The sequence below is a fragment of the Nymphaea colorata genome, chromosome 10, assembly GCF_008831285.2.
Source record: "Nymphaea colorata isolate Beijing-Zhang1983 chromosome 10, ASM883128v2, whole genome shotgun sequence".
Lineage (NCBI taxonomy): Eukaryota > Viridiplantae > Streptophyta > Magnoliopsida > Nymphaeales > Nymphaeaceae > Nymphaea > Nymphaea colorata.
The window spans coordinates 17,597,787-17,615,665 of NC_045147.1; the positions used below are offsets into that span (position 1 = coordinate 17,597,787).

Genomic DNA, 17,879 nt, shown 5'->3' on the forward strand with positions numbered 1-17,879 from the left:
TAGCAAGGAAGAAGCTTCACAGTGCAGATCACGGTAAAAGGTGACAAGGAATAATACTCATCCATTTTTGAGAGAAAAACTGAGAGTAGGCTTAACAAGCATACAGTCATCGCCTACTCTCTACTACAAGTCTACAAGAGAACAATTACAAGCTAGTTTAAGCGAAAACAGGTAGATCAAAGAAAACAAAAAAATTAAGTCTGAGTAAAGCATTGCACATACGTGAAAGCAAGAAACTTGCTGTCATGGTTGTCCCAGTTATCTTCATGCCAAGTAATATCATTCTGCACACAAATGGAATCAGTTCTTTCTTTTTGTTCCCTTTTCTTAAAGAAAAGGCCAACATAAGCAACTACAAGTTATGCTATAAAAAATTATCTAGAACCTTGGTCGTTCATGTGGGACTTGGTAAAACTATGGAAGGCAGTCAGAATGCAAATAACACACTTTGAATCCACGCACGAGGAAATAAATGGAGTAAAAGCAGTCTCTTTTCTTCTTTCCTTAGTAGATTTTAGGCTTTCAAACAAGAACTTGGCCATAATTAAGATTATAGTTCATGAAAAATTGTCTGGAATATGACGTAACAAAGCCAGTCCAGAAAGGACCAACCATCAGCTGCAGGTCCAGGGAAAGAAAGTATTGCTTCGACCTCCGTCGTAGCTTCAGAGATCGAAATGCAACTGATATTTGTTTAATCAACATTGTTTGTGCTATATTGCTTGGTATGAAAAATAAAAGATGATTTGGATTCTAATGCATCTGGCTTTTGTTTTCTTGATATTTTTATTTGTTATCTTCTTTCTTTTTCTTTTACTATGGTTTTGTTACTAATTGTAATACGAATAATTGATGCTAGATTTCTGATCTTCATGATATTATACTGCTGTGAAGTCTTTGGAGCTGCTTCTTGGTGATGATTAGTAAAGGGCCACAACCTTTACTAATCAAGCCAGTTATGAATCTGCCTTGCTATTTATATGCATATTTTCTCATATATTAAGACTTATCTGAAGATTGTCAATGATTTGAACGTCATAACATATTGATTCCTGATAAGCTACACTGTGTGCCTTCTTATTATTCCTTGGTAGAGCTGGTTAATCTATGCATTTCTCACTTCACTCAGAACTAACCTGCTACTATGGAAGAACCTATGACAGTGAAATTAAATTTCATTGTCGTTTGGATTCTTCCTCTTTTCATAGTCAAACTCATGTACACAAACATCTGTTTCCATGATATCTTGGCAAGTTTTTGCACTTACTAATTGTTTGATCAATTCAGAAAAAATAGGCAATCACACATTCACGTGAAAAAAAAGCAGAAATAATAAGAAGTGCATATATTTAGTAAAAGGAATTTATTAGATAAAATGAAAGAAATGAGTTAAAAGTAGAATAAAGAATGGAAAATATCTAAAAGTATAAAAGGTCCTTCACATGTGTCAAAGATGAATAAAAGAATATCATGAACAGCATTCAAGGACCACACCTTGGTAAGAAAATTCTCACGTCCCAAAAGGTGATGATCTTGACGAAATTTTATCACTTCTGAGAAGAACCGAAAATGACTCTCCTTTCTTGACTCTAGCTGCTCTCATAATCCAAACAAGTCTGTCAAAACTCGGAACGATATAATGATCAGGCAATGGAAGTACAACATTTACGTCACCTTATCCCATTGGAAATGGTTCATAAGAGTATCATGCCCATAGCTGTTGTTATTTCCATAGCGAGTATGACCATATTCATCTCCCATTAGTATCATTGGTGTGCCCTATCAGAAAATCAATGAAAACGAAATGTAAAATACATGCCAGACACATAAATACATAAGCCAGACAACCATATTCCCATATACTTTTTATATGGAACAGCAAAAAAAAAATTCGGTTGGGCATCTTGGCATGCTTACGAAAACAATCTGGGATAAGCAAACCGAAATCTTACAACTACCTTTAATTGAGGCAGTTTCCAGAAGCCTCCAGAAGACGAAAGTTTGAAGACTGCTTCTATTAAAGAACTATGTTATTACAAGAATCAATCCAATTAGATGAGCATGAAACACTGGAGTATGTTACATGGACACTTTTATTAGCATGAAGTGTCCATGCCCGACACATTCAGACACCAACACCCCATTGGTGCTTAATGGTTGTGCCTCTTTTTTCTTTTCTTACTTGACAGAAAAGGAGGCTCTCCCTTTTCTATCAAATTAATTAAAGAAAAGGCAGACATTGAGGTGCTACTCTTTCACTTTTTCCGGACATATAATAGTTGAAAGAAAAGTATGCACACCATTTCTTTTCTTGTAATCTGTAATCTGGTCTTGTATCCAAATGTAGGTACATAAATATATTTATTTACGTATTTATGCTCTTATTTCTATATAGTAACCTAAACAAGGACTAAATATATATATATATAGGAATCAAATATGTCATAATGGATGTTGGTTGGATGACTAAAAATTAAAAATCTGTCGCTAAAAGTACTACAAACTATTGCTAAAAGCACCATGAACCATTGCTGCACCACAAACCAACAGTAATGCTCTTGCAGCAATGGTTTTTCTAGTGGCAGATGTTTATTTTTAGTCATCTGACAGATTTGATTTCTCTCTCTTTTTCTCTCTACATATATATATATATATATAGAGGGAGAGGGAGAGAGAAAGAGAAACTGGTAGGTACATGATGCTTAGGTGCATGACCTGTGGCTATAAGGAATTATCTTGGCCATTCATCTTTTTAAGATGAAAGACCGAGAGAAAATTAAGGAAAAAAAAGGAGTTAGAATATTTTAGTTATCCACCAATAGTTAACTTTTCTCAATTTTTTCTCAACCTTCCATCTTAGAAATATCAACAATCAAGATGATTCCTTATGAATCATGCACCTAAAGGTCACATACCTACCAATTTCTCTCTCTCTCTCTCTCTCTCTCTCCCTCCCTCTCTCTCTCTCTCTATATATATATAGACACACAATTATTTATGCATGTATGTACGTGTGTGTGTATATGTGTATGTGTGTTTGTGTGTGCGTGTGTGTAAAGCAAGGGGGCACTCTTTTATTACCTGGGATACCATTAAAGCCAAATGGAAATTCTTCATTTGCCGTGAACGCAATGAATTAATAGAAGGATCCTTAGTTTCACCTGCAGATTGATATGGCCACCGTAGCATGACAGAGATATCAATATAAGTAGAATTATGTATGAAAACCGAACGTCAACACCTCTTCAAAAAAATTATTGATAACACAGATGAGAAGAAACTCAATCTTTTCAAAATGCTGAGGAAGCAGGAAAGCTTCCATGAAAGAAAGTGCTTAATACTCTTCAGAAAAAAGTAATATGCATCACAATCTTGTCGATCCATGTTCAAGTCAAATTCGTGCTTAAACTGGAAGCCTCAAATTCTAGTACCCTAACTTGACAACAGCTTTTATCCTTGCCTTGTTTTACAAAATTAAAACTGAATTATACTCACAATAGTACCTAACAATTTTCCAACTCATCATTTTGCCATATTTAAATGCTTTTAAATTCAAAAGAATTGCCGTCATCATCCTACGCAAATTTTTTGCATCGCCAGTCTTGCTAACCATAAGCTAATCCCACCAAAATCCAACTTTCAGAAATACATATCCAGCCATTATGGATTCATTGAGAACAAGCTCACACAAGTACGTCAAGAGCCACTTGCATGCAAATCTTGCATAACTTGCATTGGACACATAGTCCCAAAAGGTGATTAAGAAGGGGAATGAGTAACACCAATCTAATGGCAACTACTAAATAATAGGCAGGTAAATTACACATTTGTTTGCTCTCATTTAATTTTCTGTAATAGAACCATTCACAAAGATATGCTACTACAATTAATGTATTTCTTGATTCCAAACAAAGTCCTCCAACTTGGTGGGATGGTACAAGTTTATGAGTGGCTAGGGCTATCCTAATATCCAGATCCCAAAATTATGTCCTTCACACCTTATATAGCCCAACAAATGCCACTCTCACTTCATAAACTTTGCTTCTTTCCTACTCCCAACCAACCTTTGTTAACCATACATTACACTAAAATAGGATAGACTAGCAAATGCCAGATTTACTATCCTGAACCTACCATGAGATCTTTAAATCACCCTCCTAGGCCACATGAGTTGAAAAGCAACTACTTACAGGGATATCTTTAAATCAGCCTCCTAGGCCACGTGAATTGAATAGCAACTACTTCAGTCACCTTCCTCCTGCTCTCAATATGCTGGAGGATATGAATCCATCCTCATGTAGGGAGTGAACAATCTAATTCCAAATGGTCCTAATAAAAAGAAACATGTCAGACAAATAGTAGCACGGTCATCTTAGATGCTCAAGTGAGTTTACGTCTTCAAACTTTGGCATTAAGTTCTAGAAGAAGCTTTTATATTGCTAACAACTTCATCTAGTCATTAGTCCATAATAACAACAAACCAAAACGGATATTTTTCATATTGCTCTGCCTTCGAGAAAGTGCAAAAAGATACAGCAAGAATGAACAAAAAGGCAAGTGCAAAAATATGCCAACAAGGACAGCATTGGTTGACATTGAGAAAAAGATACATAAAGGACAATCATTCAAAACACTACCTTCACAGCCACAATTCCAACTAAAATTGTCATTGGTTCCATCAAGTCCACCTTCTCCATTTGCCTCGTTATGCTACAAAAGCATTAGCATGAGATCAAAAAACCATTGGAAAGATGTAATAAAGTCTTAATTTCAAGTTCCAACCTTTTGCTCGTACCTTTGAATTGTAGGAAACAAGGTCATAAAGTGTGAACCCATCATGTGCAATCACAAAGTTGATACTGTGATAAGGTTTACGCTTATTAATCTACAAAGAAAGCAGAGATATTACATAAGATGACCATGGAAACAACAATAAAAAAAAAAAAAACTAAGAAAATATTCATATCTTCATAGGTGCAAGTGCAACACATCTTCTTATTGACCATGCTGACCAACTCATAACAGACCATGCAAATCAGCTCAACTCAGTAACTAGAGCATTTCTATTGCAAGACCTTCAAACAAGTTGCAAATTAGCCACTCAAGCTGGTAGTGGAAATTAGTTATCAAAATCAGGATTTAGTTGGCCAAGTTGCTGATCGACCGACTTGTCTACAGTCACTAGCAATATAATTTCTTTGCTGTTTTTATTCCCTTTTAATCTCGTCTCTCTCTCTCTCTCTCTCTCTCTCTCTATATATATATATATATATATATATATATATATATATATATATATATATATATATATATATATATATATATATATATATATATATATATATATATATATATATATATATATATATATATATATATATATATGTTATCCCTCGCATACTTCTGACCCTTGAGTGAGAGCCCTTCCACACAGGACTCTAGTATCACTATGACTGGACTTTATCAGAATTTTCTTTCATTCACATTTTTTTCCAATACTGCCTGTGTGGTTTCATTTTTTAGATTTTCCCTTGATCACTTTTCAGTCTCAGTATGTGTAATAGTGCATGTCTATATGTGTACTTTCTGATATTTTTCCTTTCCTGTACAGCATTTATTTTCCTGCTCACTGTTGAATCTTACTAAATTTATATCACAGCTGAAAGATTTCAAGAGAAGAAAGGACAAGAGTATTTACCAAATAAAAAAATACTAAAAAGTTAAAAACAGGATATTTAAAAAAATGAACTATCCAAATTGCAGAAAATATGGCATAGGGTGCATTGGCTGATTTATCTCATGCACACGTATGTTTGAACTTTAAAGTAATGACAAGGGTCTGGCTCCCTTTTGGCCATGTCAACATGATGTAGGTATGCAAAATTGCAAACATCAGGGCCTTCCCAGTGGAACTATATTAGCCCAACACTTTTAAGTATATAAACTTTTGTTAGATGATCTCACATAAGAGATGGTAAGCTGAAGTAAATTTTCACGTAGACCTAAAAATTTCATGTGAAGTTGGTCCACAAAAACCAAGACCTTCCCATCATAGCTATGTTAGCCCAACAAGCCTTTTTAAGTATATAGACCTTTGTTAGATGACTTCAGGTAAAAGATGGTAAGCTTAAGGGAAATCCAAAATACGCCCAAAATTTTTGACAAAAATAAAAAAACGCCTTTGTTTCCAACTTTCCAATAACGTTAGAAAAACCTAAGTTTTGCATTGTTAATATTAGATCATAGGTTATCATTAATTTCTGGATTAGTAAAATAATTAAAACACTCTCAATGCAGAAAATTTTCATGTTATTAATTTACATTGCCCTTTTTATGATACCTACTAATATTATTAGCTCAATTACTTGTTTATATATTCCCTAGTCAGAATTGAATGCCTTTTCTAGATTACTTGAGAAATTTTAGTCATATTCACAAAGATAAGTTTATTTTTCTTTGTTAGAGGCCAAAACGGTAAATCTCACTTATTTAACAAGGGACTTGACAGAAACAAATTTGTGGGCCTTTTTAGTAAAGTGTGTTTTTAAGAATATAAAAAACTAAGGTGCATTGTGTTATTAAAAAGTCTTTAGGAGCTATGTTACAAAGACACTTCCAAAAGCATGAAACATCCATATCTGTCACTTTGACGCACTGACACTACTTCAACGCATGCTAATGGATGTGCCTCTTTTTTATTTTTTTTTTGTGATTTTGGTAGAAAAGGAGGCTGACCCTTTTCTATTAAATCAGAAAAATGAGAAGGCAGGGATTAGGAGCTTTAGAAAGCATTTATTATCAGAAAGCCCAAGGAAATTCGAGAATAGTCCCATTTAATTAGCCATTTTTCATATTCATGTTTTCCGAAGTCTATAAATTCAGCAAATGAACTTTTTTTATTGAAGAAGAGAAAGACAGCATTCGGCATAGGAGGAAAAAAAAAAGAAAAGAAACCTATCGGTTGAATGCTTTAAAGCATAATGAAAGATATCTTCCATAATGCAAGCCTCTTTAGTGAGTTATCAAAATAAAATAAAAAATCACAATCAAAATTTACAGATTCTAAGGGCTGCTGCAAATAAAACCAGATGCATGTTGGCCTACTTCCAATTCCAACAAAAATGATGAAAAACATTGAAACATTTTAGTCTTAATTGCCTCCCACGCATATAAATATAATGTAATATACTATACACCCTTATTGAAATTAAAAAAGAAAATCAGATCAACATGATAACTTCCTTTTTGGTTTGAGATTAGGTATAAGATGAGGATCAAATATAACAATATCCTGAATGAACAAGTTCAGATCGGATCATAATTTGGATTGGTGAGAGGGTCTTGTTTAGTAGAACCTATGCCTGAGAAACCATACAACTTTCAGTTAATAAGCCTGATGTAGTAAATCTTGCTTTTGGACAATTCATTTTCTGAAAAATAGACACAATCAAAAGCAATCGAATCCTTTCAGAGTTGCAACACCATACATGCAACCTAATATTCTAAATTGAGAAGATAAAAGTTTATTATATTTTTGGACATGCAAAATTATAGGCATGTAAAATATGGTTGTATTATCTCAATTTGTGACTTTCACCAATCTCTGAATCCTTAAAAGTTGAGGGCCTTACGCCCAATTAGCCTTTTGAACTTGATAGTTGTTTAGAGTTCAGTCTTCGTCGTGTAAGAGATTAAGAGCATCAGAATAGGGAAAAAAAAACCTTAAAATATTTTCTTTCCAGCTTCATAGAGCCCAATCTCAGGCATAACATTTAGAATCATTACTACTATATGAATTCAAAATATTGGTAACAAAAACTTGGATTAAAGTACATACTATGAATATTAATAAAATTTAGATAAAGTATAGCAAATTCATTAACAAAACCCACTCCTCAACCAATTATACCTGGTATAGAACTATTCTTAAGATATAAGATACTGATACAAAGTGAACTATAGATCTCAATTTGCTGTGACTAATATTTTGATAAGTTGTATTCGATGAAATATAACCAAATTGAATTCAAAATATGTGAATATTGATTTGAATATGCAAACAATGTATTTTTATCCAAATGTAGATCGATTATGAACTACAAAAATAAACCAAAGTAAATTTTAATTTGCACACGCGAGCATCATCTCTTGTCCAAATCAACTTGATTATGAACTATAAAATCTAATTACACTTCAGACTCCAAACTGTACAATTACCAAAATTAAATGTGGTTCAGAATTTTTACAATGGTATTTTTTTCAAGGCAAAGGCAGGCAACCTAACTTGTCAGCTTTTTGTTCATGTCATAGTACATGCACATGTACCTGAATGCCAAGACACTGTGTGTGCGTGAATACCTGATACAGATCCGAAGAGCCTGATATACGGGTTGCGAATTTTCCCTTCATGCCAGAGTCACCCTGAAATGTTGACACCAAGAAAAAAATTGAAAAATAGCTCAAAGTACATAAATAAGTCTAAGGGTGAACTATTTTAGTTTTGTGCATTCAATTGCTTTACTAATTCCTTACAAGACATATTTAGATGCAGTTGAGCATCTACAAGGGATTTTGACAAATTACAACAAAGTTAAGAACATGCTAAACAGGACAAGAAATCACAGTAAGACGTGCTTAAGGAGAATGATATAAGTAGAGTTTCCTGAAGAGCAAACTGGCCACTACAAACAAAATAACATAGAATTTCGTGCAAGCCAGCTAATATTGACAAGGACATGAGTAAATAACTTAGTTCTTGCTTCTTTACTCATATGAGTTTGATCCAAGAATAAAAGGTGAAACTTTTTTAGTCATATTGCTATGGACTCATATGCACTACTATGAAGGTAAACCACAAAAATCAGTACAAAGCTGTCATTTTCATGTTTGCATCTACCATTCTGCGAGTGTGCATGTGTGTTCTTTCGATATGAATGTGAACATAAGCATTTTATTAACACTTTTCACCTTAATAAATCTTCTCACATCATCACGATATTTTCCATTCCATTCTGCCCATCTGCAAAATTAAATTAGATAGTCAATTGTTATTAATTGCATCAAAACAAAAAAATATCTTTAAAAGTTCAGCAGTAAAATTAATAAAAAAAATTCACATATAGAAATGTACAAAATCAGACATACTTATGATAAAGCAAGAAAGTTTGATTTAAAAGAGGAACACATATAGTATGTCATCACCAACATAGCTGTGATGTAGGCCAATCCTAAGCCTTAGCCACTAAAAATTGCAATACAAAAACACAAACAGACGTCTATCTTAGCTGAAGAACATTTAAATCCCCATGAACAGCCATCATATCAGCAACAACTTGCAGCAGCAGCAGCAGTTCTACCAATAGCAGCATCCATAAAAGCCACTCAATAAATCTATTTGTCATTCAATATAAAACTTCCAAGAAAATAAACAGCAGTGTTACTCTCAGAGTTTGACATGGAAAAGGACTGGTCCCATCTCAATATTGTTTCCATTCAGGTCAGTTAGCATAACTTCTGGTACCTTTCTCATAAAAAAGTTTTTAACCTCATAGAAACATTGTTTAGGAAAATTTACTATATTTCAAAGAAACATTCATGTCATCCACAAAGGCCAGAATGGTGTGCTTCCATAACATAGTCTTAGATTGACCATCCAATTATGCATTATGTACCCAAGCACTTCAGAAGTTGTGTTCTAATGCTTCTCATTATACTTTATAGCTATAGCTGTTCGCACAAGTGACATTGGCACTACAGTTAAAGCTGGGCATTGGGCCATGTACCCGACGGGCTTTTGGGTACCTGGCCCAGGTCAGGCTGGGCCCGGGCCATTAAAGAAGGCCTCGAGCTGGCCAGGTAACTTTTCGAGCCAGGCGGGGACCAACTTGGCCCCATAATAGTATATAATATTGACCATCCAATTATGCATTATGTACCCAAGCACTTCAGAAGTTGTGTTCTAATGCTTCTCATTATACTTTATAGCTATAGCTGTTCACACAAGTGACATTGGCACTACAGTTAAAGCTGGGCATTGGGCCATGTACCCGACGGGCTTTTGGGTACCTGGGCCAGGTCAGGCTGGGCCCGGGCCATTAAAGAAGGCCTCGAGCTGGCCAGGTAACTTTTCGAGCCAGGCGGGGACCAACTTGGCCCCATAATAGTATATAATATATATATATATATATATATATATATATATATATATATATATATATATATATATATATATATATATATATATTTTTTATTATAATCAGGTCGAGCCTGGGCCTTGATGGTTGGGCACGGGCCGCAGCACATGCTTTGGCTGGCCGGAGCCTGACTTTGAATCAGGCCGAGCCCAGGCTGGCACAATGCCGACATCCAATGTTCACAAGATGAAAGAATCAGTTCTTGAATTTCTGTATTCACCTTTATTGCTGGTTGTCTAAGCCAATGTTCTAGTCCTACATAATGTACCATATTGTATGACACATTATGCTACATAATCTAACTATTGTCAGAACCAAGACAAAATACCACTAAAACTAGTTTTAAAGGTATAACAAAGGAGTAATTGGAAGAATGAACTCCATCTTCACTATAATAAAGGCGAAAGACTTGAAGATCTCTCAAAATAATTTTTTCTCAGATTCCACACACAAATGCAACTGAAAGACTCAAACAAATTCCAAACTTAAAAAGCACAAGTGCCCTGTCAGCTGTCGGACAAACATAGAAAAATACTGCTTTATTGTTCAGCTCTCTGCTTAGCAAAAACATAATAAACAAGAAGGTCATCCCTCCTCATATGCAAAAGACAGGTTGAACGTAGCCGTTGGAAAGGTCCCCAACTGATAGAATTCTAAATTTTGGGACTGGTCAATGGTCCAAGCCAAATTGTCAAAGCACAATTTTGACTATACAGCAGAAAATTGCAAGGACCTACGAAGGAAAATACACAAAAGGAATATAGAGAAAAGATCAACTGAATATGAAATACAAGAATACCATTACAGAAATACCTATATACAGTATGTATAGGACCTAGGTGTCAGACCCTTAGGTGCTAGTCTGCTAGATCAATCAGGAGTTATCTTAGCCATTGATTTAGTTCAATTTAACAGTTGAGAGACAAAAAGGAGAAAAGAAGACATGGCGTATATATGCATATTAATTAATATTTACACATATAAATAAAATATATAGGTATTTACATATAAAAATCCAACAATAATGCCTATATCACACGACAAGATATGGTTTATATTGTAAGTTATGAAGCTGGCAAGGAAAGTGGGGGTCTGAACTCCCTTTTTCTCAACTTTGGGCTTTACACCTGAGTCCAACAAACTCTTAACGAGTTGTATGTGAGGGTAACCTTGCATATTTGGAGAGAACACCATGGGATAATTTTTTGCATGGGAGACTGGTCTTGTGTTAAATGTAGAGGTCTTTCATTAAAGGTATAAAATCTTCAATTTTTACCATAGAATTTCTATTTGAGAAAATATTGCTCACTAAAATCTTTTCTCTTTTGTTAATCTTTATCTTAGATTTAACAGTAGTTGAATTCACTATACGATCTAATGGTCTTGTACATCAATATGGTCAGTTGACATGTTCAGAAGAACTACAACATGCTTTTTTGTAGTTGGCATCTGCGAGGTGGACTCCATGTTTAAATTGCACCTGGTTGGCTGACAAACTCATGGTCCATGTGTTGTGTCATCATACTTTACATGAAAAGGCACCTGAGCTGTGTAAATAATTTATAAGAGTTCACCTAAAGAATAACAAGGACTGCAGTTGCCGACCCATGTCCACCCCTGCCAAATATGTTCCCAACTATGGCGATCAAAATGGTACAGTAGAAATTGTTTGTTTCTAATTTTGAAGATGAGGACATTGTATCACCAACATCAGCAGCATTAGCTATACGATCACCACAGGGAAAGGAACTTAGAGAAGAAGGAAAAAAATAGTGGAATAGGATAACCTAGTGAAGCAGAAGAATAAAATGAAGCCACTGAGTCTTTACTGTGGATACCTTTTCCTTCTTATTTTGAGTAGTTCTGTAATCGGCCACATCAAGTATTGCATTAACATTGATTTTTTGTGATCCACATATCTTGATCTTGTCCCATTGCCACATATTCATGCAATGAGACACAAAGTAAAAGTGGAAAACCTGAATTCATTTTAGAGAAGAATGTAGACAAGAATGAACTTGAAATATATATATATATATATATATATATATATATACACATATATATACAAATGTAACAACTTACTTAACTTTCCAATTTGAAACTCTTATAGTAGGAATCATATTCTGGTCTAGATATAAGTACCTATCCCAATTAGGGAAACTTCCAACAAGATAAAGTCCGCCACAGTCCCATGGTTCAGCAATTATTTTGCACCTTGACAAGACACTGTCTTTAGCAATTGCCTAGAAAAACAAACAAATAACCAAGTCAAAGTACCTTGACCACAAGACTAGACAAATTGATGCAGACTCGAAAGACAATTCAAATCTTACACACAACTTTACAACCTTAAAAAGACAACACAGACACACAGATGGTGCATATATTAGGCCTTATGTCAAAACACGGACCATTGTGAATACTTGTGCAACTCCTGTACGAGCTTATTATTTTAGTGGTAACATGCTCAAACTTTTGTCCCGACTGTCTGTCAGAACATAATGGCCTCCAATATTAGTTATTGCCAACAATGGTAGATAAGCAATTATGAAAGGTTAATGGGATTTTTCCCAGGGAAGTCGGAAAATCATCAAAGTCAAGCAGTGATGGGCCTGATCTCCCAATATCGATATCTGATCCCAGTGCAGGATCTGCATTAATCAATTTCCGGAATGTGATTGTGCTTTTACAAATAAAGGAACCTTTTAACATCTTTATGCAAATAAATTGGAACCTTCCCAACAGTGAATTAACTCTGACCTGGAATGCATGGAAACCCAAAAATTTATGCTCGTTTACATGCACCTCACCTCAGTCCAAGGTGTCAGCCAAACACAAAATGTGGTGCATAGGTAGTAATGACCTTATAACAACACTAGAAAATGTAGAATAAGAGAAATGGTGAAAAAAAAAATCAAGTGAAGACAGGCCAAAGGAAAAAGTAACAACTCAAAGTAGACTTCTCAATCACACAAAGTTGCATCAGAAGCATGTGGACAATGTCCATAATACTCTTAACAACCAACTAGTGGCCTCAAGAACTTGAAGATTAAGAGAGAGTTTTTAGTTTCTTTGTTTATTTAGAAGGAAAAAAAGGCAAAACCTAGGGGAAAACATTGTTTTCATCAATATGGCTCGCTCTCTCTCTCTCTCTCTCTACACGTGGACATAATGACAAATTTCAGAACTTCCCTCTTCTCATCTACAACTTAACTCACCCCAATCCCCCACTCCCTCCTCCTCCAACACAAATGACTAGTTGGTCAACAATTCGTTGTAATCCAGCTTTTAAGACTTAGCGTAAAAAATAAAGAGTTTGAATGATTCAGAGCATAATAAGAGGTTCAAGTAATTGTAAGTGAAGATGACCAGCTTCCACCACAATTAGAAACATTTCTCCAATCAAGATGTACCATAAGTGATATCTTTCAAAAACCTCAGAAGTTGTTGTCTATAAAAGTTTCAAGTTAAAAATAACAATAGCAGTTAAGCACAACTAAAATGCTTGGAAAGTAAATAATTACAACTTAGTAAATGGACATATTGTAGAATATAGGATTAATCACAAGGACTTGACATGCTACAAAAAACATGTTATTGAGAACAAAAACAGGAGAAGTATAGTAACATTGAAAAGTACAACAGAAATTTGCACCAATGCAAAGAAATACCTTGACTATAGGAGGTGAATCTAGTGGAGTGCCATCTGTGCCTCGGCACAGAATACTTGCTAGATCAAAACGGAAACCATCCACATGATATTCATTCACCCTTTAATTAAGAGAACAAGAGGAGCATTACATCAATGAATGACCCTCTAAATGTGGGTTCATGAATTAAAACCTAACAATTACAAAGAACAGGAAAGAAGACCCAATAAATATTGGTATATGAATTACAGACATGAACATGCTGTGATACAGAATGAAAAACATAACCAAATCTTAAAATTGGATCTAGTTAGATTTTGGTACTTGTAAATGGATCAAGATCCGCAATCCATCCCTTTCTCTACATAAAGGGACATTGGTTCATTTTGTAAGGGCAGTTAATCAGTTGAAAGAAATGAAATGCAAGTCAAGTTTTTGTTAGTTTTCTTCTGTTCTTCTTGTTCGCTTAATCTTTGCTTGAGTTTTAGTTAGTTTTAGTTTAGTTTTAGTCTAGTTGTGAATGCAGTTGGATTAAGATCGGTTAATCTTGATCTTTCTTGCATCATGCTGTTACATAAATACATAGGTAAAGAACTGCACGTGTACATCATGCATGCTGCAAGTATGAAGAATTGAAGAACTCCAAGTGTGCATCTGTTTGCATGATTCCATATATTTAACATTCTTAATTTAAGTTAGCAAAACACACATATAATCTCGGATTCTAAACTATAAAAGCTTGACCAGAAACTTTGAAATGTTGTATTTGACATCATCATATGCTCATGTAAACTTGAAAATTAAAGTGGACTATTATAATTAACAACACAACTGTGCATATTATATATCACATGGTTATTTTTATCGCATGATATAGGCCGTATAAGTTTGAAAAACCTATACGATATGCCTAAAATACACGATACGCCTATGTATTGTAGGTGTATCCCATGTATCGCGAACAATACTGGAGACACGCTCCCTATTACATAATACGAGGACACGGTAAAAAAGAGGCTCAAGGTGCTTTTTTTTTTTAAACAGTCTCTCCATTTCGCTTTCTAAAAATCTCTAAGAGTTGTCAGTAGGGGAGGTTTTGCTAGTTTCTAGAAAACTAGATCATATGTTGGTGAGGACATTCCACTTGAAAGCACTGAAACAATTTAACAAAGAAAATGAGGATGAACATGAAGATGATGATGATTATTGTTGATTGACGATAATCATGATATTTGGCATTTAGTAGTGAACAATTATATGTCGCGAACTTGGGATATAATCTAAAACATTTTAGTTTAAACTTGTGTTTTGAATCTATGATTTCTCATTTTTGAATGTGTCGTTGACTAAGTCACATGGGTACTTCAGTAAAGTCCACGTACCCGTGTCGCCGTACCCATACTCAAGATGGGTACTTTGACACTTGGGTACCTATAGATCAAAACTGCTTAATTTTACTTTGATTTAATTTCTTCCACCTTACTTTGTATTATATTCCTTAGATGTGAAAATTCGATTGATGTTCATATTTGACTAGGGGGTTGCTTGATTGTCCATATGTTTAAAGTTTTTCATAGGTTTCTTAAACACACTGCTGCAAGTTCCGTTGATAACTTGATATATATTTTCTATGTTATTTATTTGTTTATGTTGATGTATATTCTTAATTTTGATACATATTTTTCTAAGTATTTCTTATTGTTTATATATATATATATATATATATATATATATATATGGCCGTACCCCCGCACCCAAGTTTTTTGAAAATGGTCAGTACCCGCACCGGCACCGACACCGGCACCCATACCCGTACCTATGTGACATAGGTCGTTGATATATTATGCCTTATAAATGATGAATCATCAACGTTCTTTATGTGTAATGAGTTTTTTATAGAATACATTTTTCCATATTTTTTCTGCTTTTTTTATTTTTTTAATTAAAAATTTAATTTTACGACATGTTATATTACAATTACGATACATTATGATATGGCGTACGGGTTGGCCAGACCGATATGCGTTACAATATGCCTTTTATACTTTTGATATAAAATGCTTTAAGAATGCAAAGCATAAAAAAGATCAAGAACATGAGAGAATATGAAACAAAAGGAATATGATTTGGGCACAAAAGCAATGAAATACTGAACATCTGGCAATTGTATGCACCTCAGCATTTAGAAGGGCTTAAGCATGTCAAATGGTGAGCCTTTGTTTCCACTTTTTTAGGACTAGCTACTGTCAAGTTTGTATGCATTTATAAGAGTTTTAATTATAACCAGCACAAGTACCAACAAAGACAACAAGCTGCTAAACAGACAACCCTAAAGATGCTGGCAAGGCATAAATCACGGTGCCATATGGACACTTATAAAATGCACAAAATGAAGACAAATCATTGATAAAGTCATGCATAATCACTGATCCAGATCCAAACGGTACCATACAACTACAATGAAAGAAAAAAATGCAAGTACTAGAAGACATGATTCTATGAAGCAACAAACCAGTGTCTCAAACTTTCAAGTATGAGCTCCATGACAACTTGGTGATTGCAGTTGAATGTGTTTCCTGTAGTGAGTAACAATATGAGAGAAAAATGTTGCACAATATGCAAATTTTGGAACTAGAGATTGAGAATTTTCATCAAATATTAGAATCTTCTACCAATAAGAAGACAATGAATTAGAAAACAAAATTATCACAAGCAAGGTGTAAATGTTGTAATGTTGGTATCAGCACCATATCAGTTTGATCACTGATATGCATATTGGCCAATATTCAGTGTTGCATATTGGCCTGTTCCTCTATTTTTTTTATTTTTCAATTAAAAACAAATTTAAATTGATCTAAAAATAAAATACAAAAAGGAATATAAATCTGCATCCACCTGCATCATATTGGCTAGCAGCCAATACGTTGTGCATCAGCCGTACAGGCTGACAAGAAACGATATTAACAACACTAGTAGCAAGTGATAAGCAGGAAAAGATCGCAAAAAAATCTAGTATGTACACAAATCAGTTCCAAATTCCAATAATTAAGAAGTAAATTGTAATTAATGAAGGCCATATTATCAAATTCATGCAATCCTGAATCCTGTTTTCAAAGTGTTGCCATCATTAGGCTAAATCTAACAAGTATTCATGGTTAAAAATGCATATATAAGGCACTGGAGAACAACAATCAATTATGGCAGTTGACAAATAACCTCTGACAGTAGGCAAAAGAAGAGTAGAACTATATCTAAAGAAGCTGGAAATGAAAGGATCGTTCATATACATTGATGCACCACCATGTAAAGACACATAAATATATAAGGCACCGGAGAACAACAATCAATTATGGCAGTTGACAAATAACCTCTGACAGTAGGCAAAAGAAGAGTAGAACTATATCTAAAGAAGCTGGAGATGAAAGGATCGTTCATATACATTGATGCACCACCATGTAAAGACACATAGCCATAAAATTGTTACAAAAAATTCTAAATGCATGTGAGGCTTCCATTTCAAATCATTTCCGAAATAGGAACTTTTCTCAACTGTGAAAATGCAACAGGAACAGACTTTTTAGTAAGCAAGAAATCCATAGCACATTACAGGCAGACATGTGAAACATGTTTCTAGGTGGTCCATGTTCCATCTTGTTAGCAAAAAGAAAAGAATAAGGAAAAAGAAAGTTAAACTGTGGAAAAATGTTTTGCCTTATGAAAGAAGCCTATAACTTGTTTTATGTAGTCATTATCTCCAAAAGGATGCACTCATAAAGTTTTTAAAGGAAGGTGCATGTTACCACATCCAGATAGATTAAGCAACTGACCACCATTATTAACATCCACCATGTAATAAACCTGCCAAACAGAAAGAAATGCACAATGATATTTGATGAAAACTTGAAATGGATTAGAGAAGATACAAGATACAGCAACAGCAATATCAGAGACAAATGAAACGCCCATCTCATATGCAAAAGAGAAACAACTTCTTAAAGAACACTGAAACAGATCATGTAAAAGGTTCCATTTC

The 17,879-nt window shown here is 34.4% G+C and overlaps 1 protein-coding gene across 4 annotated transcripts in view; it reads right to left on the reverse strand.

Annotated features, from left to right (window-relative positions):
• Nucleotides 1-17,879, reverse strand: part of LOC116262963 (isoamylase 3, chloroplastic) — a 32,191-nt gene that overhangs the window by 1,827 nt on the left and 12,485 nt on the right. The window contains exons 11-23 of one of the 4 annotated variants that reach the window (XM_031642513.2): nucleotides 17,647-17,704; nucleotides 16,359-16,422; nucleotides 13,868-13,967; nucleotides 12,339-12,439; nucleotides 12,032-12,118; nucleotides 8,968-9,019; nucleotides 8,359-8,421; nucleotides 4,796-4,885; nucleotides 4,638-4,710; nucleotides 3,082-3,161; nucleotides 1,675-1,779; nucleotides 1,495-1,593; nucleotides 223-284 (exon numbers count right to left, since the gene is read on the reverse strand). In XM_031642513.2, the coding sequence (XP_031498373.1) occupies nucleotides 223-284; nucleotides 1,495-1,593; nucleotides 1,675-1,779; nucleotides 3,082-3,161; nucleotides 4,638-4,710; nucleotides 4,796-4,885; nucleotides 8,359-8,421; nucleotides 8,968-9,019; nucleotides 12,032-12,118; nucleotides 12,339-12,439; nucleotides 13,868-13,967; nucleotides 16,359-16,422; nucleotides 17,647-17,704 (1,034 nt within the window). Of the gene's footprint in view, nucleotides 1-222; nucleotides 285-1,494; nucleotides 1,594-1,674; nucleotides 1,780-3,081; nucleotides 3,162-4,190; nucleotides 4,330-4,637; nucleotides 4,711-4,795; nucleotides 4,886-8,358; nucleotides 8,422-8,967; nucleotides 9,020-12,031; nucleotides 12,119-12,338; nucleotides 12,440-13,867; nucleotides 13,968-16,358; nucleotides 16,423-17,646; nucleotides 17,705-17,879 lie in introns of those variants that run through there. The other 3 variants (XM_031642514.2, XM_031642516.2, XR_004174546.2) reach the window with 3 other exon arrangements.